Raw genomic sequence first — 25637 nt, forward strand, 5'->3', positions numbered from 1 at the left:
TGAGAAAAGTTTCCAACCGATTTCTCGTAACCAAACAGCATTTGACCGGCGTTCCCTGGTGAAACGTTGTTGTGATGCCTCGTGTAAGGAGGAGAAACGCGTACCATCACGTTTCCGACTTTGATGAAGGTCGGATTGTAGCCTATCGCGATTGCGGTTTGTCGTATCGCGACATTACTGCTCGCGTTGGTCGAGATCCAATGACTGTTAGCAGAATATGGAATCGGTGGGTTCAGGAGGGTAATACGGAATGGCGTGCTGGATCCCAACGACCTCGTATCACTAGCAGTCGAGTTGACAGGCATCTTATCCGCATGGCTGTAACAGATCGTGCAGCCACGTCTCGATCTCTGAGTCAACAGAAGGGGGCGTTTGCAAGACAACAACCATCTGCACCAACAGTTCAACGACGTTTGCAGCAGCATGGACTTTCAGCTCGGAGCCCGTGGCTGCGATTACCCTTGACGCTGCATCACAGACAGGAGCGCCTGCCATGGTGTACTCAACGACGAACCTGGCTGCACGAATGGCAAAACGTCATTTTTTCGGATGAATCCAGGTTCTGTTTACAGCATCATGATGGTCGCATCCGTGTTTGGCGACATCGCGGTGAACGCACAATGGAAGCATGATGGTATGGTGTGCCATTGGTTACACGTCTCGGTCACCTCTTGTTCGCACTGACGGCACTTTGAACAGTGGACGTTACATTTCAGATGTGTTATGACCCGTGGCTCGTGGCTCTACCCTTCATTCGATCCCTGCGAAACCCTACATTTCAGCAGCATAATGCACGACCGCATGTTGCAGGTCCTGTATGGGCCTTTCTGGATACAGAAAATGTTCGACTGCTGCCCTGGCCAGCACATTCTCCAGATCTCTCACCAATTGAAAACGTCTGGTCAATGGTGGCCGAGCAACTGGCTCGTCACAATACGCCAGTCACTACTCTTGATGAACTGTGGTATCGTGTTGAAGCTGCATGGGCAGCTGTACATGTACACGCCCTCCAAGCCTTGTTTGACTCAATGCGCAGGCGTATCAAGGCCGTTATTACGGCAGAGGTGGTAGTTCTGGGTACTGATTTCTCAGGATCTATGCACCCAAATTGCGTGAAAATGCAATCACATGTCAGTTCTAGTGTAATATAGTTGTCCAATGAATACCCGTTTATCATCTGCATTTCTTCTTGGTGTAGCAATTTTAATGGCCAGTAGTGCATCTCATTGACCTCGTTTCTCTCGACGAAGTAAAAATATGGGGTGTCCCACTGTGTGTTTCACGCTTAGGAACGCTCCGCAGCTTGAAATTCCATGTTGTGACGTCACAAAACACGATCGGCTGGATACGCACGTCCACTTTTGCATCCCGTGTGGGGGCTAATTTAGCGTCCCAGGGCCTCTGCTATCAGCTCAGTTGTGACCTGGGAGACTCGGGCCAGTCTCCACGTCGCAGGCTCTCCCGTCCCGCAGGCTACATGTCGCGGGGCGACCACAACGTGTGGCTGGTGGACTGGCGGCCGCTGTCGGGGGCGCGCTACCGCTGCTCCGTGGTCGGCGTCCCTGGCGCGGCGCGCCACGTGGCTGCCGCCATCCACAGCCTCGGCCTCCCCGAGCGGCAGATACACCTCGTCGGCCACAGCATGGGCGCGCAGCTGGCCGCCACTGTCGGCAAGCTGTTCCAGGGACGCCTGCGCAGGATCACAGGTGAGTCGGCTCCAGTGTTCGATTTGTGCTTTTACCAGTGGGGGGGGGGGGGGGGGGGGATGTCTTAGGGCGTTAGTACACGGCTATTACAAATGACTGAAGCGATTTCATAAATTCACTGTAGCTCCATTCATTGACATATGGTCACGACACACTACAGACACGTAGAAAAACTCGTAAAGTTTTGTTTGGCTGAAGCCGCACTTCAGGTTTCTGCCGACAGAGCGCTCGAGAGCGCCGTGAGACAAAATGGCGACAGGAGCCGAGAAAGCGTATGTCGTGCTTGAAATGCACTCACATCAGTCAGTCATAACAGTGCAACGACACTTCAGGACGAAGTTCAACAAAGATCCACCAACTGCTAACTCCATTCGGCGATGGTATGCGCAGTTTAAAGCCTCTGGATGCCTCTGTAAGGGGAAATCAACGGGTCGGCCTGCAGTGAGCGAAGAAACGGTTGAACGCGTGCGGGCAAGTTTCACGCGTAGCCCGCGGAAGTCGACGAATAAAGCAAGCAGGGAGCTAAACGTACCACAGCCGACGGTTTGGAAAATCTTACGGAAAAGGCTAAAGCAGAAGCCTTACCGTTTACAATTGCTACAAGCCCTGACACCCGATGACAAAGTCAAACGCTTTGAATTTTCGGCGCGGTTGCAACAGCTCATAGAACAGAATGCGTTCAGTGCGAAACTTGTTTTCAATGATGAAGCAACATTTTTTCTTAATGGTGAAGTGAACAGACACAATGTGCAAATCTGGGCGGTAGAGAATCCTCACGTATTCGTGCAGCAAATTCGCAATTCACCAAAAGTTAATGTGTTTTGTGCAATCTCACGGCTTAAAGTTTACGGCCCCTTTTTCTTCTGCGAAAAAAACGTTACAGGACACGTGTATCTGGACATGCTGGAAAATTGGCTCATGCCACAACTGGAGACCGACAGCGCCGACTTCATCTTTCAACAGGATGGTGCTCCACCGCACTTCCATCATGATGTTCGGCATTTCTTAAACAGGAGATTGGAAAACCGATGGATCGGTCGTGGTGGAGATCATGATCTGCAATTCATGTCATGGCCTCCACGCTCTCCCAACTTAAACCCATGCGATTTCTTTCTGTGGGGTTATGTGAAAGATTCAGTGTTTAAACCTCCTCTACCAAGAAACGTGTCAGAACTGCGAGCTCGCATCAACGATGCTTTCGAACTCATTGATGGGGACTTGCTGCGCCGACTGTGGGAGGAACTTAATTATCGGCTTGATGTCTGCCAAATCACTAAAGGGGCACATATCGAACATTTGTGAATGCCTAAAAAAACTTTTTGAGTTTTTGTATGTGTGTGCAAAGCATTGTGAAAATATCTCAAATAATAAAGTTATTGTAGAGCTGTGAAATCGCTTCAATCATTTGTAATAACCCTGTATAATTATATATGTTACTAGCTTGGACCGTTGCGTTACCCATGGTTAAACAGTTACTTATAAATAGATGTTAATGCCGAAACTCACTATTCACGCGTAAGCACTATCAGAAAAGCAATCCCTTGCTAGATCTTTAAAAGTACATTATAGGTAAAGCTTATTTACAAAATCATCTACATACAGATATAAGAGGGGAATTCAAAAAGTAAAGGCACATTTGTGAAAAGCTGTACTTATTCTGATGATAGAAAACTGAAACATGCGTTATTTTTCTACATAACCTCACTGGACTTCAATGCAGTTTTCCCGACGTTTTACGAGTTTTTTTACTTCATCAGAAAATACGTTTATCGGTTGCATTTGTAACCAATTTTGCACCGCAGCAATGACGTCTTCATCACTTTCAAATCTTCTTCCCTGTAGTGCTTCCGTTAAGGGTCCAAACATGTGAAAATCGCTTGGAGCCAGGTCTGGACTGTATGGTGGATGTTCCAGCACCTCGAATCTCAACTCCTTTGTTGCATCGGCTGTCCGTTTGGCAGAATGTGGGCGAGTGTTATCTTGCTGCAGGATGACACCTCTTCGCAGTTTTCCACGACGTTTGGATCTGATTGCAGGTTTTAGTTTCGTACGCAACACATCACATCCACCATACAACACAGACCTGGCTCTAAAGCCTCGTTTACGCTGGGGCGACGTCTTGCAACATGGTGGCATGCTACGGAAATGTGGCGTGCGTCGTCTTGTCGTTTAGTTCTAAATGTTTTGAAATGCTTACCTACTACATAACACTTTTTCAAAATTAATAAGCATACATGTTAATAGTATGACTGTATTAAAAACTTTCAGTGTTCGGCTCCACAAATTTAAATTATATGTGAAGTTTTACTCCAGTGTGTGGAAATAAACATCCCAGGTTGGGATGCATAAACTAAAACCAGAGGAGGCGATGGTCTGATGCAGAGGGGGGGAAATCCCCCCCCCCCCATCCCCCCCTGCAAATCGCACACTGGTCGGCTCGCTGTGCAACAGATAACGCTCCAGTCCTGTTCTCCAACGTCTGGTGGCCTGGTCAGACTCTAAAGCAGGCCTGGCCCAACTGCGCTCCGTGAGCACGAGCGCTCTGCCAGTGCATTGGCGAGGGCGGCTGAGGGGTGAGGAGGAACAGGGCGATGAAGGCTGTAGCCGGACCTCACCAGAGCTGGACGGTCGCCTTCTCAGACGCCAAGCACTTTGCCGATAGTACTACTTGTGTTAAACTAGATTTACGTTCTGCATTGGCAGCGCTATGGCATGTACGAACGTGGCTAAAACCGAAAAACTTGAGAAGCCACTTGTAATGACACATTACGACGCAGAGAGATACAATACTTTAAATTCTGCGCCAAAGATTAAATTGAGAGGAATGTAAAAAGTAATCTCTGGAATGTCCATATTTGATTCACTCTTGTTTCGTACTCGAAGGAGCTAAACTTTCGCTTGTTAGCTTGTATTAGAGTTGGGCAACACGATTATTTTTCCCGATTCGATTCCTACGATTCAATCTCACATTGCGAATCGATTCCTACGATTCGTTCACGATTCTTTCACGATTCATTCTAGTCTGCGATGGCACGATTCTTACGGAATGCAAAATGTTCTACATCTTACTCACAGATGGCAGGACAGGTCTAAAATTGTCAGTGGGGTTGGAATCGAACTGATAAGATAGTTTATTTATGAGTAAACATGCATATGACGTTACAAGTGTGATTCTCGATTTATACGTGTAATGCCTTAATTGTTGAAAGGTCACGTTTGATTTGATTGCATCTATTGTTTTATTTCAGTACACCTAACTACAGACGTCTGTTTTATAATAACAAAATCTAGCAGTGAGGCAGGCGTGGTTTGGCTCATATCATTCTAAGTTTTTCTGTGCTAAGATGCCTTTCCAAGTCCACATCACCCTTGTAATTCATAACGTAGCTGAAAGCCCTCCCACACAGCAAATTTAGCTTAACTTTCATTTCTTCTAAATACAAAGCATAGGTATTTACCTTTTAATTTGTCTGAGAACTTGCCGCTGTGACTACTACACTCCTGGAAATTGAAATAAGAACACCGTGAATTCATTGTCCCAGGAAGGGGAAACTTTATTGACACATTCCTGGGGTCAGATACATCACATGATCACACTGACAGAACCACAGGCACATAGACGCAGGCAACAGAGCATGCACAATGTCGGCACTAGTACAGTGTATATCCACCTTTCGCAGCAATGCAGGCTGCTATTCTCCCATGGAGACGATCGTAGAGATGCTGGATGTAGTCCTGTGGAACGGCTTGCCATGCCATTTCCACCTGGCGCCTCAGTTGGACCAGCGTTCGTGCTGGACGTGCAGACCGCGTGAGACGACGCTTCATCCAGTCCCAAACATGCTCAATGGGGGACAGATCCGGAGATCTTGCTGGCCAGGGTAGTTGACTTACACCTTCTAGAGCACGTTGGGTGGCACGGGATACATGCGGACGTGCATTGTCCTGTTGGAACAGCAAGTTCCCTTGCCGGTCTAGGAATGGTAGAACGATGGGTTCGATGACGGTTTGGATGTACCGTGCACTATTCAGTGTCCCCTCGACGATCACCAGTGGTGTACGGCCAGTGTAGGAGATCGCTCCCCACACCATGATGCCGGGTGTTGGCCCTGTGTGCCTCGGTCGTATGCAGTCCTGATTGTGGCGCTCACCTGCACGGCGCCAAACACGCATACGACCATCATTGGCACCAAGGCAGAAGCGACTCTCATCGCTGAAGACGACACGTCTCCATTCGTCCCTCCATTCACGCCTGTCGCGACACCACTGGAGGCGGGCTGCACGATGTTGGGGCGTGAGCGGAAGACGGCCTAACGGTGTGCGGGACCGTAGCCCAGCTTCATGGAGACGGTTGCGAATGGTCCACGCCGATACCCCAGGAGCAACAGTGTCCCTAATTTGCTGGGAAGTGGCGGTGCGGTCCCCTACAGCACTGCGTAGGATCCTACGGTCTTGGCGTGCATCCGTGCGTCGCTGCGGTCCGGTCCCAGGTCGACGGGCACGTGCACCTTCCGCCGACCACTGGCGACAACATCGATGTACTGTGGAGACCTCACGCCCCACGTGTTGAGCAATTCGGCGGTACGTCCACCCGGCCTCCCGCATGCCCACTATACGCCCTCGCTCAAAGTCCGTCAACTGCACATACGGTTCACGTCCACGCTGTCGCGGCATGCTACCAGTGTTAAAGACTGCGATGGAGCCCCGTATGCCACGGCAAACTGGCTGACACTGACGGCGGCGGTGCACAAATGCTGCGCAGCTAGCGCCATTCGACGGCCAACACCGCGGTTCCTGGTGTGTTCGCTGTGCCGTGCGTGTGATCATTGCTTGTACAGCCCTCTCGCAGTGTCCGGAGCAAGTATGGTGGGTCTGACACACCGGTGTCAATGTGTTCTTTTTTCCATTTCCAGGAGTGTATTTACGTGAGAAGACGACATACTTCTAAACAATAGGATTCAGTCGTATACGTCGACATTACTTCACTTAAATTTAATATGAATCTGAACAGGATAACATTCGAAAACTCGAACTGGAAATTATTAATTAAAAAGCTTTTGTTTAAAGACGGTATTACACGGCGATCCGCCTAGAAAGGTATTAGTTAGAGTGCCTACATTCTCTCTGTATAGGCTCTGTAATACTTGTCTAGTGCGACAGCCATTTAGTGGCGGGACTGGTGGAACTAACAGAATTAGCAAATTAGCAGTGAAGTAATGTCGCTGTATACGATTGTATACTACACTTTAGAAGTATGTCGTCTTCTCACATAAATAGTAGTGGCAGAAACAAGTTCTCAGACAAATTAAAAGCAAAATACCTATGCTTTGTATTTCGACGAAACAAAAGTTTAGCTAATTTTGCAGTGTGTGAGGACTGACAGTTGCTTTAAAGTGAAATATAAGGCGCTGTGGAATTGGAAAGAGCACAGAAAAACGTAGGATGATACGAATCCGCGCTTGTGCACTATATAGGGATAGTAAATGGGAAGTGCCTTTACGCTCGTTCGCGTCAGCCACCGCCAAATGTCAGCTTGGTTTTCACGAGTAATATTACGGCCCACGAACTTCGTTTGTTCGTGCCGAGCTTCCTTTGTTCACACGCATCCTCCACTTGACTGCCATCTGGCGGTCGTAATCATTCGGCACGACTCGGCATGATTCGGAAGTTGCCTTCGAAGCATACCGAACTAAGAATCGATGAATCGTTGGAACTTGGAATCGTCACAACTCGGAAACACACAATTGTTCTTAGGATTCTTTTGAACGACATTTCGTCCGTATCACGATTCGATTCTTACGATTCTTTATTTAGAGTCGTTCAAATGAACGACTCATTCACGAATCGCCACAACTCTAGCTTGTGTGGGATGGACGTAATTTTTGGTGTGTGCTGAAAGGCAGCCATCTTGTTAGTATTTATGATTTGTACGACAAACATAGCAAGTCTTATTGTATTGTGAATAAAAAAATAGTGAAAAGTATCCAAGTTTTACGAGAATTATTTAAAGCGGCGTAGCATTGTATTCCTTTGTTTCCACCGTCTTCGTGAAGGAAACCAATGCCAACTTAGGAAGATGCGCACGGTCAACAAAAAGAAGAACATCGATGGCGACTAATGAATTAATATTGTGGCAGAAGGACTAATTCTACATCTAAGATGAGAACTCTGAATAAATTAACAATGACGTGAAATTCAAAAATATTATCAATCGGAATTGTAAATTATATTACAGGCAAATTTCACGCAGCACTGAATTTGTCCGCATTCAAGCCAGTCAATACGGTCCGTAAAAAAGACTTTAAAAAACCAGGTATTTTACCTCGACAGCAAAAATCCCAAAATTAAAATATTATCATTAATAATTTTTTAAACTATTTTATTTCGCTGCACACTTTTTCAGTGCCGAATGGGAACTGCCATACTTTTGTACTTGTGTACCAGTTCGCACAATAAGAAATTAGGCAAATAATTTTAAGACTGAAAAAGAAAATATCTCCAGGATCGGACGGTATCTTTGCCGAAGTAATACAAGCCTTTTCTGACCAATTAGATAGATATACTTGTGCCATCTGTACAATGAGTGACTCTAGCAAGGAAGAGTCCCTGCACCATAGAAGAACGCTGAAGTGGTAAAAATTAGTAAAGGGCAAGATAACGATCCAGTGATACCCAAATCCTACAGACCAGTTTGTCTTTTGAATTACCTCAGCAAGATATTTGAAAAACTATTATCCAAAAGATTGCAACATCACAGACTGCTACATGGGATGAGCCCTCATCAGTACAGTTTAGAAGTGGCAAGTCAACTGAAGACACAGTTAATAAGGCGATCTCTCCAGCAACAGATAATCATTCTACGTACGCTCTAGTGATAATAACTGCTATTGCTGGCGCTTTCCATAACCTATGGTGGCCATCTTTCTTTGATAGTGCTAGGGATTTGGAATGTCCAGAAGCGCTGCATTACTGTTAGAGAGATCATTGCCATAGGCGAAATGCTTATTTAACATGGCCAAGAAAGGAAATAACGAAGACAGTAACAAAAGGCTATCTGCAGGGGTCAGTCCATGGTCCGAAGTTTTGTGGCACTGGAGCCCATACTACAGCGGTAACACAAGCAGAGTGGTAGCATTTGCAGATGACGTGCTGTTCGTTGTAAGTGGTGACATCAGAAGAAATATAGAAGACAAATACAACTCCGTGAACTTGAGGGCTGCTGTCGAAGATTTAAATTGTCACTAGCACCTCAGAAAACAACGTACCTCCTGCTTAAAGGGAATCTATGAAGCCACATTCAAAAACAATGGCGAATTAAATCGTCATGATTGTCATTATTGGTCCCCTGTCAATCCACACTGGTACAGAACTGTTAACAATCAACACAAATGGTCGTTAATGGTCTGGTGTGGGATTTGAAACGGTTACCTGACAGGACCGTATTTTTTTGACCGAAATGTTACTGGGGAATCTTATTTACAACTTCTCCGCGATGATTTGTCAGAGCTAATGGAAGATGTTGATTTAGAAACTGGGCAACGAATGTGGTTCCAACAGGACGGAGCAGCTCCCCATTATGCTAAAAATGTGTGGAACGTTTTAAATTTACGGTACCCTGGTCGGTGGATAGGACGCGGTGGACCAATTCAGTGGCCTCCTCGTTCACCAGACCTAAGATCTCCTCATTTTTTCTTGTGGTGTTATTTAAAAAATATTGTTTGTGACAGACAGCCCACAACCCGAAACGATATGGAACAACGCATTCGAAGAGCGTGTGCAGCCATACCACGGGATGTGCTGCTCAAAACTTTGACAACTTCCGCAGACGACTGATTTTATGCATTGAAGCAAATGGGGATAATTCTGAACAATTTCTTCGTGGCTAATTTCATTAATTAAGTACCCCAAATTGTGAGAGGCAAGGGGACTCACACTAATGAAGCACCCCAACATGTGAGACGCAAGGGGACTCATACTAATGAAGCACCCCATGAGAACATCATTCTACTGCGTCCATGTCGTTGTTCCTAGGTAACGCTAAAAGTAGGATACAGTATATTTTGTACAAAAATAGCTTAATTTGGCGTAACGAAAGAATTGGTGATCATTTTTTACCGATTTGATGCGTCTTTCTCGGGTAATTCTAAATAAATCAGAGTTCTTCCCCACTTTTACTTTTTTCTCGATTTCGGTGCCATATGTCAATGGTTTAAAAAAATGTTTCAGACCAAACTTGATTACCTTTTTACGGATAATCTGAATCTGCAATAAAAATGGGTGTTTCCATTTAAGATTTAAAAGCTGCCTTCCGCCCCACTCAAGGGGGCGGGGGCTGGAGGTCACGTGTAGTATCATTTGATGTCCCCCTTTGAGCTTACGAACTTGTCTTACCCACTATTTTTACCTGATGTATAGTTTTCGAGATAATCTCATCCGAAACTTCAGATGGACCACCCTATTGTAGCTTTTCAGATAGTAATCTGTAATTATGAAGAATAAATGAATAAAAAAATAAATACCCTCAAGAAACTGAATAAACGACTTCAGCCACAAAAGTGCAAAAGAACTTCTCCATGGCAATGCGAGGCCTCACGTCAAGTTTGCACACTCAACAGCAGCTCACAAAACTTTGCTGGAATTTACTTCCTCACTCACTCTACAGCCTGGATTCGTGCCTGTGTGTGGCCCAATGAAGGATGCACTCCGCAGGATGGAGAGGTTATTGATGTAGCAAGACTTTGGTTCGACGTCGACCAGTAGAGTGGTACCATGTGGATCAAACAGGCCCTCTGAGTAAGATGGTGAAAGACCGTCGCACTGAACGGAGATTATGTTGAAAAAGAGGGTTTTGTAGCTAAAAGAGTGGGGAATAAAAAAAAGTATCACATTATTTATTGAACGCCCCTAGTGTTATCTGTAAATACGGAGCCTGCACTGTGTAACAACATTAACATTACTGATTCAAATATTATTCAACTGATTTGTAAATTTCGTCTTTGTTAAGTCACCATTGACATATTCATGCAGGAGCTGGTATTGAACTTCAGGATAGTGTACTTAGGAACACATGATGTCCCCTCGCCGGTGTTTCAATCTAGTATCCGATTTCAGAATCACATGGTGGAGTACACACTTCCATAAGCAGTTTCCGGCATTTTATACAGTTTTTGTTGTTTTGAGACATGAAGTCATATTTTGGGCAGCATTTGTAAGTATCTTGACTTCCACAGATTAACGTCCTGTATTTAGGACAGAATTTGTAAATATTTTTACTTCTACTCATTTAAGTCGAGAATAATATAGTGCAGCTATTTGGGAGATAGTGTTAATTCTTCGGTTACTGAATGTTGTTGTTGTTGTGGTCTTCAGTCCTGAGACTGGTTTGATGCAGCTCTCCATGCTACTCTATCCTGTGCAACTGTGCAAGCTTCTTCATCTCCCAGTACTTACTGCAACCTACATCCTTCTGAATCTGCTTAGTGTATTCATCTCTTGGTCTCCCTCTACGATTTTTACCCTCCACGCTGCCCTCCAATGCTAAATTTGTGATCCGTTGATGCCTCAAAACATGTCCTACCAACCGATCCCTTCTTCTAGTCAAGTTGTGCCACAAACTCATCTTCTCCCCAATCCTATTCAATACCTCCTCATTAGTTACGCGATCTACCCACCTTATCTTCAGCATTCTTCTGTAGCACCACATTTTGAAAGCTTCTATACTCTTCTTGTCCAAACTGGTTATCGTCCATGTTTCACTTCCATACATGGCTACACTCCATACAAATAGTTTCAGAAACGACGTCCTGACACTTAAATCTATACTCGATGTTAACAAATTTCTCTTCTTCAGAAACGATTTCCTTGCCATTGCCAGTCTACATTTTATATCCTCTCTACTTCGACCATCATCAGTTATTTTACTCCCTAAATAGCAAAACTCCTTTACTACTTTAAGTGTCTCATTTCCTAATCTAATTCCCTCAGCATCACCCGATTTAATTTGGCTACATTCCATTATCCTCGTTTTGCTTTTGTTGATGTTCATCTTATATCCTCCTTTCAAGACACTGTCCATTCCGTTCAACTGCTCTTCCAAGTCCTTTCCTGTCTCTGACAGAATTACAATGTCATCGGCGAACCTCAAAGTTTTTACTTCATCTCCATGAATTTTAATACCTACTCCGAATTTTTCTTTTGATTCCTTTACTGCTTGCTCAATATACAGATTGAATAACATCGGGGAGAGGCTACAACCCTGTCTCACTCCTTTCTCAACCACTGCTTCCCTTTCATGCCCCTCGACTCTTATAACTGCCATCTGGTTTCTGTACAAATTGTAAATAGCCTTTCGCTCCCTGTATTTTACCCCTGCCACCTTCAGAATTTGAAAGAGAGTATTCCAGTTAACGTTGTCAAAAGCTTTCTCTAAGTCTACAAATGCTAGAAACGTAGGTTTGCCTTTTCTTAATCTTTCTTGTAAGATAAGTCGTAAGGTTAGTATTGCCTCACGTGTTCCAACATTTCTACGGAATCCAAACTGATCTTCCCCGAGGTCCGCTTCAACCAGTTTTTCCATTCGCCTGTAAAGAATTTGCGTTAGTATTTTGCAGCTGTGACTTATTAAACTGATAGTTCGGTACTGAATGTTATGGTTATGGTAAGTAAAATTCTATAGATTTTTAAAACTAATGGACATAAATCGTAATTCGTCGCTCATTTACCATATTGTACGTTGGACGAAAGCACGTCTTCTACCACAGAACTACTTTTTACAATGTCATTAATGTCTTAGGAAAAGTACCTGTCTTTAAGATGGAAATTTGTGTTAGATTTCAATAGCTTCTATTTCCAAACGTATTTAATCTGTTTTCTAAAATATTTCTACTTAATTTCGTTCCGCTTAATTGATTATTGGTGTCTAAAAGAGTAGTAATGTAACAGATAGTCTATTAAATACAGCACTGACAAGTTTCTCTCTGTTACAATACTTTTAAATGGTGGATAGAATATGTGATCCTACGCATATGACCATGCACATTTGAAGAAAACCTTAAATTTCTGGAGTAATTTCTGTAATTTCGAAAAAAGACTGCAGTATGTAAAAAGTGTATAGTGTCATTTAAAAACAGTATAGGAAAATACGCTGAGTTGCCGAAAGTCGTAGGACACCGCCTAATATCGCGCTGGACTTTCTTTTGTTCGGCTTAGTGCAGCAACTCGACGTAGCATCAACCCAACAAATCGCTGGTAGCCGCTTGCAGAAATATCGAGCGGTGCTGCTTCCATAGCCGTCCATAATTACGGAAGTGTTGCCTTTTCAGGATTTTGTGAACGAACTGGCCCCTCGATAGTTCGACTGGATTTATTTCAGGCGATCTGGGTGCCCAGATCATTCGCTCGAATTATCCAGAATTTTCCTAAAACCAACCGCGAACGCCCGAGGCTCAGTGAGTGGTTCATTGTCATTCATTAAAATTTCATTGTTGTTTGGGAAGATGAAGTCAATGAATGGCTACAAATGACCTACAAATAGCCGAACATAACCATTTCCCGTCAGTGATCGGTTCAGTTGGACCAGAAGACACAGTTCATTCCATTAAGCCCAACCCACACATTATGGAGCTACCACCAGCTTCTACAGTGTCTTGTTGGAGATGAACATAAAGAAACCATTAGTCTTGGTTGCAGTGTTGAAATTCTTTTATTATTTCACAGTTGTTGGCAACTCGGATCCATGGCTTCGTTGGGTCTGCACCACACTCGAACCCTCAACTCTTACCAACTTAAACCGGGACTCATCTGGCGATGTCACGGTATTCCAGTCGTCTATGGTCCAGTCGATATTGTCACAAGCCCGAGAGAGTCGGTGCAGCCAATGTCCTGCTGTTAGCAAAGGCATTCGCGTCGGTCGTCTCCTGCCATAGACCATCAACACCAAATTTCGCCACACTGTCGAAACGGATGTGTTGCCATATGTCCCGCATTGATTACTGAGGTTACTTCGTGCAATGTTGCTTGTCTGTTAGCACTGACGACTCTACACGAAAGCTCTCGCTCGTTAACAGGCCATCGGCCACTGCCTTATCCGTGGTGCGAAGTAATGCCCGAAATTTTGTATTCTCGGCGCACTCTTGCACTGTAGATCTTGGAATATTGAATTCGAATGCGTTTAGCTCCGACAACATTCTGTTAATTCTCGTCTTGCAGCGATAATTACGTATTAAACCTATTCACTTGAGTAACCTAAGTACAAACGACAACTCCGCCAATACACTGCTCTTTAATACCTTATTTATGCGATACTACCGCCATCTCTATATGTGCATATCGCTATACCATGAGTTTTGTCACTCAGTGTATATTACGCTTCTATCATAGGTCTTGCTAGCAACGAAAATCTGAAACGTGTTCTAATGTGCAACTCTCTCCCATTTCAGATTTTCATTGCTAGCAAGACCTATGATAGAAGTTCAATATATATATGGTGGTCCATTGATAGTGATCGGGCCAAATATCTCACGAAATAAGCATGAAGCGAAAAAACTACAAAGAACGAAACTCGTCTAGCTTGAAGGGGGAAAGCAGACGGCGCTATGGTTGGCCCGCTAGATGGCGCTGCCATAGGTCAAACGGATGTCAACTGCGTTTTTTTAAAAAATAGGAACCCTCATTTTTTATTACACATTCGTGTAGTACGTAAAGAAATATGAATGTTTTAGTTGGAGCACTTTTTTCGCTTTGTGTTAGATGGCGCAGTAATAGTCACAAACCCGTGTTAAAATGGACCGTTTACCAATTGCGGAAAAGGTCGATATTGCGTTGATGTATGGCTATTGTGATCAAAATGCCCAACGGGCGTGTGCTATGTATGCTGGTCGGTATCCTGGACGACATCATCCAAGTGTCCGGACCGTTCATCGGATAGTTGCGTTATTTAAGGAAACAGGAAGTGTTCAGGCACATGTGAAACGTCAACCACGACCTGCAACAAATGATGATGCCCGAGTAGGTGTTTTAGCTGGTGTCGCGGCTAATCCGCACATCAGTAACAGACAAACTGCGCGAGAATCGGGAATCTCGAAAACGTCGGTGTTGAGAATGCTACATCAACATCGATTGCACCCGTACCATATTTCTATGCACCAGGAATTGCATGGCGACGACTTTGAACGTCGTGTACAGTTCTGCCACTGGGCACAAGAGAAATTACGGGACGATGACAGATTTTTTGCACGCGTTCTATTTAGCGACGATGCGTCATTCACCAACAGCGATAACGTAAACCGGCATAATATGCACTATTGGGCAACGGAAATTCCACGATCGCTGCGACAAGTGGAACATCAGCGACCTTGGCAGGTTAATGTAAGTGCGGCAGTATGGGAGGAAGGATAATTGGCCCCCATTTTATCGATGGTAATCTAAATGGTGCAATGTTTGCTGATTTCCTACGTAATGTTCTACCGAAGTTACTAGAAGATGTTTCACTGCATGACAGAATGGCGATGCACTTCCAACATGATGGATGTCCGGCACATAGCTCGCGTGCGGTTGAAGCGGTATTGAATAGCATATTTCATGACAGGTGGATTGGTCGTCGAAGCACCATACCATGACCCGCACGTTCACCGGATCTGAAGTCTCCTGATTTCTTTCTATGGGGAAAGTTGAAGGATATTTGCTATCGTGATCCACCGACAACGCCTGCGAACATGCGTCAGCACATTGTCAGTGCATGTGCTAACATTACGGAAGGCGAACTACTCGCTGTTGAGAGGAATGTCGTTACACGTATTGCCAAATGAATTGAGGTTGACGGACATCATTTTGAGCATTTATTGCATTAATGTGGTATTTACAGGTAATCACGCTGTAACAGCATGCGTTCTCAGAAATGATAAGTTCACAAAGGTACATGTATCACATTGGAACAACCAAAATAAAATGTTCGAACGTACCTACGTTCTGTATTTTAATTAAAAAACCTACCTGTTACCAACTGTTCGTCTAAAATTGGGAGCCATATGTTTGTGAATATTACAGCGCCATCTATCACAAAGCGAAAAAAGTGCTCCAACTAAAACATTCATATTTCTTTATGTCCTACACGAATACGTAATAAAAAATGGGGGTTCCTATTTTAAAAAAACGCAGTTGATATCCGTTTGACCTATGGGAGCGCCATCTAGAGGGCCAACTATAGCGCCATCTGGTTTTCCCCTTCAAGCTAGACAAGTTTCGTTCTTTGTAGTTTTTTCGTTTGACGCTTATTTCGTGAGATATTTGGCCCAGTCACGATTAATGGACCACCCTATATATAGGGCTTGAACTTTAAACTACACTCCACACAGACAGTTACCACTCAACTAGCATACACTGCGTGGGCAGGGGCCATTGTGGACGAAGGATGGTAACCTTTTCCAGTAAGGTGGTCTCTCGGCTAACAACGCCATACGACTCTTTTTTTTGTTTGCCGAATCATTCCAATCCAGTGTCAGCATGATAACATATGATAGACCATGCGTGGTACCTTCCCATTTATCACTGATCATGAAGCTTTGTGAAATGAAGTAAATTCAAATGCTCAATTTTTCTTAGTATAACTGTTATTGGCATTGCATATTTCAGTGTTTCATTCGATATTGCCATTGCCGATTATTTCTTCACCAGCTGGACTAATGTCCTGTCTTTAATAAACTCGACACAGTGGTAAGCTAAACTCTTTCTTGTTGACAGCGTTGGACCCCGCTCTGCCACTCTTCAGCATCCTGTCGCACGTCACTTCCATCAGCGCTGGAGATGCACAGAACGTTGACGTCATCCACACGGATGGTGGGATATATGGCATCATGGGCCCTGTGGGCACCGTGGACTTTTATCCCAACGCTGGCACTAGGAGGCAGCCGGGATGTTCACCAAAGTTGATCTTGATCAACGGTAGGTGCACCAAAGTGTATCAGTACTACACCGATACCTGGAAAGAAATATACATTTTGTTTATTGTTGTTGTGCTCTTCAGTCCAAAATTTGGTTTACTACAGCTTTCCACGTTAGCCTGTCCTCAGCAAGCTTCTAAATCCCCATATAACTATTGGAGTCTAAATTCATTTGAACAGACATAATGTCTGATGGGATAACAGCAATCAGTGATTTTATAATGTTACTTATAATCCGTCTTGATTGTAAATTTTTTTATTCATATGACCAGTTTCGGTTCATTCAGAACCATCTTCAGATCTGATATTTCAGTTACAGGAGTAACCCGTCCAAATCCAGCAACTTTCACATGTGAAAACTGCTGGATTTGGACGGGTTACTCCGAAACCGGTCATATGAATAAAAAAAAAATTTACAATCAAGACGGATTGTAAGTAACATTTTTTACTGTATTCAAACTGATCACCATCTACTATTTTTATTGGCCTCCCTCCTCCTTCGCACATAAATTCCCTCCATTAACAATACAACTATTCTTTGGTGGCTTAAGATGTACCCTATCAACAGATTCCTTCTTTCAGTCAAATTTTGCCAGAAATCTCTTCAGGATTCTTCTGTAACATCATCTTTGAAAGGCTTATATTGTCTTTTTGTGTGAAATGTCTATTGTCCACGTTTCACTTCCACTAACGCTTCCAGAAAATACATTCTAACATTGAAATTTGTATTTGATTGTTTTTACAACTCAGTCACACGAGCATTTCACAATTCTGCAATTGGTTGCGGCCAGCCAGTGGTCATCTTCACACTAAAAGCACATGCTGCAAGCAGTTTCCATTGTCTTGTCGACAATACATGTCATTTTTTCCTAATTTAAATTTATATTCTAGATTAAAACACTTATCTTTGCCATTGCTAGTCAGCATTTTATATCCTCTTTACTTTTTGCTGTCATCTGTTGTTTTGCTATAATTACACCTGCTTAAAAGGAAATCCCTCTAACTAAAGAATCTCCTTCAGAGGAGATCAGGTATCCAAATAGAGAAGGAATTACTATATTTCATCAAAATGTAAGAGGTATTAGAGATAAAGTTAGCGAACTGCTTATAGATGTTCACTCTGACGTTATTGGTATATCGGAGCACCGCTTAAATAATTTGACAATTCAGAGGCCTCCTTTACCAGGATACAGATTAGCTGGCTGTTTCTCAAGGAATTCCTTGCAGAGTGGCCATGCTCGTAAAAAGCAGTATTCCATTTGATTCCATAGATGTATCACGGCACTGCACTGAACAGACATTAGAATGTTGTGCAGGGGCAGTTGAATTTAGTGAAACTGAAGTTCTCATTGTTGTTTATGGGTCCCCTAACTCTGATTTCAGATCATTTCTGCTCAAGTTAGAGAGGGTTCTTGGTTCATTTTATAGGAAGTACCAAAAATTAATTACATTTGGTGACTTCAATATTAATTTTGTATATGATTGTGCAAGAAAAAGGATGTTGGTAGATCTCCTAAACTTACATGATCTGATGCAGACTGTTTTTTTCCAACAAGGGTGCAGGGGAACAGTAGCACACCCATAGACAATATTTTTATTCATTTTTCATTATTATATGGGCATTCCATTAGTAAAAGGTTGAATGGCCTTTCAGACCATGATGCACAAATTTTGACACTAAAAGGCTTTTGTACTCAAACGAGTGTCATATATAATTAGAAACTATGCAGAAAGCTAATCCAACGGCAATAGAGAGTTTTTTAAACCTCGTTAAGGAACAAGAGTTCTTTTTCCATATGTATTGTCGTTGGTATTTATTTGTTATGTCAAGTTGGAGTTAGTATTATTCTGCCTGCTTCACAACTAGAAAATTATGTACGCCATTTACTTATCTATTGTATTTCTCGCAGTTATTTTGCCCAAGAAGCTGTTTTTATACCAAAAGACACCACCATCACACAATTACCCTGATATACAATTGTATAATTAATAATTTGTTTTACTTTTGTGAAACTGCAGAGCTGAGGAGATTCTTGTAATTCTCGTTAAGTGGGGATCAAAAAAACTTACCGAAATCACGTTGTATGAATATGGTTCAATGGTTCGATATTAGTAAAACTGACTACTATTACTGCTTAAAAAGAAGAACCACTAATCAAGAGAAATCTCCCACGTTTACATTTATTGTTATTATTTGTCAAAATTAGCAAATATTAAAATATTCATTACTACTCTCGGCCGTTATCATTTAGAACAATGGCGTTGACCTCTGCACCAATGTTCCCCTATAAAATTTGCATAAATTATTCAAGCCACTCACGTCTTGAGTATAGGATCTGTTACAGTAAAATATTAGCGACACTTTTAAGTAATATTTGATTATATTTAGACTAAATATTACATGAAATTACACGTTTTCGTGCCTCATCACAAAATGGCTTCGTACACAACCAAGAAACAAAAGGGAAGTGTTCGTGATCCTTTATCAAAAGGATCAGATATTACAATAACAATCAAAGATTATATTAGTTGATTACATAGTCTATTCGATTTTTCTGCGATAATATTTATTTCGTTACGACGCCAGTTCTGTTAAATTTGCGAAATTCTTCAATATTATTTTTTCACATTATGTGGCGTGCCGCCACTGGGTCCCGTAGTGAGGGTGTACCCAAATATTTTCAACGTTGGGTCTCACTCACTACCAGACCCGATCACTTCACATGATTTTTAAAGTATTCAGTCACACTTGTCACTGCGCTTTAACTTAACTACAGTATTTGTTTACAATGGGTTTTCAGCTTTACTATTATTTTGTTAGGGCTTGTTTCTAACTTACTCTTTGCCTTGTGTCTGCCAGTTCGGAATAATCTATGACGCGATAAAAGGCTTACACTCCACAATTCGGGTTACACTCATACGGGGAAACTGTTTACTTTCCTGTGATATTTAATCATTTTTCGAATGATAGACATTTAAACATACATATATAAAATTATGATAAAACAGTATTTACATCAACACAAAAGAAAAAGTAGTTCATTTAGGAGTTGGTTAAAATGCAAATTATTTTAGAAAGTTTTTCATATTTGTTGGTTAAGAATGTCCGTGACATGTTTTGTTACGTAAGGTTCAAGTCTGTAACAAGTTATACTAGTTTCACATATAATGCAAAAGTCTTTGTCAGTTTAGCAATATTGCTTTAACACATCAAGCTCATTGGACTTTGCACTCATGAGCAAAATGTTCCATGTTTTCTGAAGTGTTCTTGACAAATCGTCGCGACGGCTGTTGACGACGGTGTCGGCGAGTATTCAACGTAGAGCACCGGCATAAGCAGGAACAAGGCGCTCGGAAAGCAGGTTCGCTGCCCGTGTATGACATCAGCGAACAAGTGAGCGTCGCCCGGCGCCGATCAGCTGACCGGCCCAGTACTGCTGCGCGCCCGCCCGCCACTCGAGCGACGTGAAAAGTAACCCTCCGAGCATTAGATTTCTCACCAATAGTACTACAAAATACACTGGCTGTAAGGGAAACGTTATTAGGACATACGCTCCACAGTCACACGTGTTTTGTAAGTGTCTGTAGTGCGTTGGTCGAGAACAGACAATAACAGTACTTCACTTGGGATTTTGGCTTTTTCAGGTCACTCTTACTTTACGTAAGTAGTGATTCGTACCACACGTGTTCACTATGGTTTTCCTGTACGTCACTCTGGTGGGCATCCATACAAGTTCTATCGTTGTGACACTTTCACACTGTTCCACTAACACTTGTGCCTCTGAAAGGGTTCACTTGTGATTTTAGCTCGCGGCTGGCTGTTTCTTAACCACACAGTTTTATTCGCGATGTATAGGTTCACTGTCTTGCAATAAACACAACTGTTTCTTCTTATGCACAGTTAAGTGAAACTATAACAACCTTATAGCACTTTACTTATTACAGTTCTTCCCTATGTGACGGGCATTTCCGTTTACTTCATTACTGCTGCTCTATGGTACAGTTTGTCAGTGTTTTGTCTAGCTTTAACACGTACAGTCTGTTTCACTCTTACTTTGTTTAAAGTTCGTACCGTGTGATTGGCTTCTTTCCTCATGTCACTGAGTGTCCGGAAAAGTACTTCACATTAAAGGCACATTGAGCACAATTTTATCCTTTTCCTTAAAAGTATATACCTAAATACATGTACAATCGATGTTAAATTTTTCGTCGGTTTTACCGACAGTGATTTAATCAGTACTATGGTTTGTCTATTACAAAATTATCACTTTCTTTGCCAAATCCTCTTATTCATGAAGTGTCGGCCATTTGCCCACTCTGATATCGTGAGTTCAGTAAATTTTGTACATAATATCATTCAACACAGAATCATTCGCTTAACGTAGATTGCGCGCTTATTGCTGCCTTGAATGTGAGAGTGCAACCACAAGTACTTCTAGCTGGTATTCGCGCTAAAGCCATAAAGCTGTACTGTAGTTGAAATGAGAAATACAAACGATTCAATGAGGACAAATTTTCGGGCGCACTGTTAGTATGTCATTTAAGGACACGTACGTCCGATTCATTTGCTAATATGTTAGTTCATGTACATACATGATGCCCACATTCAATTCAACTCACTCAGAAATACACATACTTACACACTAAACAACACAAGAAAATGTGTGCACAAAAATGAACAACGCACACATAAATCACAAAAAGTCATATTCAAACTAACCTAAATTTGTTCAAAGTATGCTTGCTTATCAAGTACGAATCTATTTACAATTTTTCACCGACCAGGGGATGGAATAGGGGGCGCGGCAGAGTGTATCGCGTGTTCGGGCTTGCGCATTGTACTCACACCATGTGATTATACCGGGTCTTTCGGCAAATACCTCGGCAAATTGGTTAAGCAGCTGTGTCAGTTCACTTTGTTGCTGGTCAAAAAATTATTCCATCTTTATTCTTTTAAACTCTGTTGACTGAACAGCAGAGCATTGCTCCACTGCCTGTCTACCGTCAGTCCACTGGGACGATGTAATGAAATGACAATAAACAAAAAAAACATCAGTTTCTCATTGATAAATCACATTTGAACATTCTTGTTTGTGAGAAGACCGTGTTGAATCGAATTTTTTATATTGCTGTTTGTTTGTGGGAAGACCATGTTATGCCTCGTGTAAGGAGAAACGTCTCCCACGACATGTCACACACTGGTTCTGGCAGCACCGACGCCTATCGAGACTGCAGTTTATCATTCTATCATATTATTGCTCGTGTTGGTCAAGGTCCAATGACTGTCATGCAAATATGGAACTGATGGATCCAGGAAGGCCATACTAGAAGCCAGGGGTGACCAAGATTTTGGCTCGTGGGCCACGCCCTGGCACGAGTGCCATAGCGCCCAGCCCCGCTGCACATTTCCCCCGCCATCTCCCCATGCTGTCTGAGCACTTGGAGAGGGCAGAGGGGAGAATTGGAACGCAGTCTCATTGCATACAACTTGGATTTATATTTCACATTTTTCAACAATATAGATCACAAACAAAACAAATTTGCAGTATTACTTATTTTTGGCGCGCCGAAGACATAAGACGCGGGTTGAACAACAGATAATGATACTGTATGTTTCCTGTAGCTGCTGTGATTGTTTCCTGTCAGTGCGATGAAGACTGGAAAAGAGCGGGTTTTTATCTGTAATGTCCATAGACCGGTGCGCTCTCGTATCGGTAGGGTGGTAGTAACGCTATGTTTTGTGACCCGTCTTTGCATTTGCGTGCCAAACAATGGGGTGCAACAAAATTCTGTGTTGCTTCAGACCGTACAGTCTCTGAAACTTACGAAACTCTGCACCAAGCTTCGACCATAGATACTAGTAGACTGGCCTTGCTGTGCAGAAGCTATAGGGCTGGTGTGGCTCCAACATAAACCACGTGACTGTTGGCAAAACGTGACGGGATTTCAAATGAGCGGTCTGCCATCCTGTGTTTGTATCGTATTTTACCCACATTTCTCAATTGACTGCCAAACGCTTCCAACAAAAATTACTTTTTTATTTGCGAAAAATTATGTCAGAACTACATTTGACCTGGATTTGTTCACAGTAACATTTATAAAATCTAAAAAATTATTCGAAGGCCCCTCTGGTGGGCAGTGGGACTAAATTACTATAAACTATCAGTTAAAGTAAAACGTCGTTAAAATTCTTTTAAACAATAAGAGCGGGCTCGTGTCAAAACTTTAAATATTGGATTCGCCGCGTTTTGAGCTCTAGTCACTTATAAAAGAAAATGGGATATGGGAAATATGTCAACTATAGGTCCCAAAATTGTCGACTTTAGGAGCAGGTCCAATTTAGAGTATCAATTTTAGGTGCACTTCAAAGGTTCAGTTCCTACTATTTTTACAAAAGTTTAAACTATCAGTTTAAAAAAATGATATTTTAGATGAAAGGTGAGACTCTGAAGTTTCAGAAAATAATTTTGGAACCTACATTTATTTAATACTATTAGAAGGTAGAAAAAATGCTCTTCATATGTCGACTATAGGTGCTCTTACCTTATTATAATCTCACTTGTATATACAAAAAGGCGCCTATGTGCAGATGGCTTAAAGTTTTTCCGTTTCAGGGCCTGTATCCAAAGCTGTCTTCGGTTTTCATCCTTAGAGAACCTATGAGTAGGAACGAGAAACACTTATACTTACTTCTGTAACCGAATTATCACAGATACTTTCCAAAATGTAATATGAGTCTGACTTTACAGGCATCACTTTCAACACTTTAATTTACGTGATACTCTATTTCAAGTGTAAAAAACATATAAAAGTCACTTCAGAAGATTTCAATAAACGCATCTGCATTATCATAGAAACACACGTGAAATGTAATGCCATTTCCCCCGACAAAACGCTGTGTACAGCCATAAGCGCAACACGAAACAGCCATGTTTTGCCAACATTCACGTGACTTTAGCCCAGAGATGTAGGAGCCACGAAAATGACGTCAGGGCCAGTCTATTATATTTATGGTCGAAGGCACCAAGCCTTAGGTGAAGATGCACTGCTTAGTGTAACAATGTTCGGTTGGTTCAATGACTTCGAAGAAGACCGACTTGTGACTTAAACAAAGTGGACCTAATGTTTCGGCTTCCACTGTGACCGAAGTCATCAACACAGCTGCTGTGATTGTTCGTTAGAGTCGGCGGATAACATTCCACAACGTCAGTCAAGTGCTGAGGTTTTCATATGAGAGTTTTATGACAATGCCTGGTCACCTCCTTACGACCCGTGTTGCCACCGGCTTTGTGTCACGTCTGTTAGTTCGCGAAAAAAGGATGTGCAAATGCAGACAAGCCGTGAGGTGCTGCGTCTCTTTGTTGATGGAGGTGATAGTTTCTGCGATCGATTATCACCGGTGATGAGTCACGGCTGCGTCATTATCATCCTGAAGGTTCTCCAACACTAAAAACGGCAAAGTTGTTCCATCTGCGGAAAATTGATGGTAACCACATTTTTTGACTGTCATGGAATCATTTACCAGCATGCAGTTCCCACCGACACTACTGCTACAACAGCAGACTACTCGTCACCATTGGTTAAACTGAGAGAGCACATTGTAAGGAAACGACCAAAACTTTCTCAAACTGGGTGCCAACTTCATCATGGCAATGTGTGCCCCCATGTCACAAATCAAGTCATGCAGTTTCTGGCTCAATTCAACATTACCTGAGTACTTACATTTGCCTTATAGTCCTAGTATTGCACCTTGCGATTTTTTTATTCCCATCATTAAATTCAAAGCTTTGGGGCATTCGAGTTGAGCACTCTGAAGAAAAGCGAGATGGCTCTCAAGGATCTGACAAAGGGTCAACCGCGCCATGTTTTCGACTGGCAGAGACACTATAAAAGCTGCATTCAGGCACGAGGGGAGTGGTCTGAGAAAGATCACATTGAAACAGAGTAATGAACATCTGGGGGAAAAACAGTTTCATTCCTTACTGATCAGCCCACATATAATTTTTATGTGGTACAAACTGACGGTATACGGACAGACACAGGGAGTTTCATATAGTTTCGCACTCAGTTCGACACGTAATAGTGACTTATTTAGTTTCTCAATCGAAAGAAGGTCTTTCACACGAGTGTGTCGATGGATATGTTGTAGCACTTCTGTAGCCTCATTATGGAGACGTGGAAACTCTATCTGGAGAAAACAATTATAACGTAAAAGGATTTTTTATTAAAACGGGAATTACCCCGCAGGTCAATCAGTTACGTCTGCACATGTACCGCGGATCTTTCAACTGAAACGGAAAATGGTCTCGGAAACAGATGTAAGATTGGCAGTATCCTCAAAACATTTAGAAAACTATCCTTCCAATTCCTTCAAGGGCACAATGAATTCTTCAGACTTCAGTTTTCTTTAACGGATGTGAGCTTAGAGAACTGGATTGTGTTTGTCGGAATGTATCCCATCTATAATGAGATTTTCTTCTTAAATGCATCTCCATCAAATGAAAAAAGTTTTTTTCTCACTTCGCAGTGTCTTACTGGGGGCAGTGCCCAATCAAGTCCACTTAAAATGTGACGTCTCCAATCCATTCAGGATGTTCGAATTATGATCCTGCACTGTTTCATAAATTCAACAACAGCGAGTTTTAAATCGAAAAACACTTCTAGGCATGCCCTTGACTTAACCAACGTACTGTTTAGTAATACTCGTATATATAAACTCTTCATACTCTTCGTTAAGGGGACCTCACCGTGGTTCAGGTCGAAAAAAATCGATTTTCGGTTTTCATCATATTTCGATAGATTAAGGTTTTATTCAAGTACTCTTAAAAGGAATTTGCTGAAAAAAAATTTTCGAGCATTTAAAGAGCATTTTCCTACCATGTGTGTTTATGTGCCACGCCCACTTTTCTGTCACCAACTTTTCTGCATATATTTTAGATCTTTATATCCCCTACATTACACATTAGGGATATTTTTTAGCTCCAGAGTGTGTTGG

The 25637-nt window shown here is 42.5% G+C and overlaps 1 protein-coding gene across 1 annotated transcript in view; it reads left to right on the forward strand.

Annotated features, from left to right (window-relative positions):
* Nucleotides 1-25637, forward strand: part of LOC124780187 (pancreatic triacylglycerol lipase-like) — a 93124-nt gene that overhangs the window by 33158 nt on the left and 34329 nt on the right. The window contains exons 4-5 of the mRNA XM_047253762.1: nucleotides 1473-1706; nucleotides 16443-16643. Of these exons, the coding sequence (XP_047109718.1) occupies nucleotides 1473-1706; nucleotides 16443-16643 (435 nt within the window). The remainder of the gene's footprint in view (nucleotides 1-1472; nucleotides 1707-16442; nucleotides 16644-25637) is intronic.

This window comes from Schistocerca piceifrons, chromosome 1, assembly GCF_021461385.2.
Source record: "Schistocerca piceifrons isolate TAMUIC-IGC-003096 chromosome 1, iqSchPice1.1, whole genome shotgun sequence".
NCBI lineage: Eukaryota > Metazoa > Arthropoda > Insecta > Orthoptera > Acrididae > Schistocerca > Schistocerca piceifrons.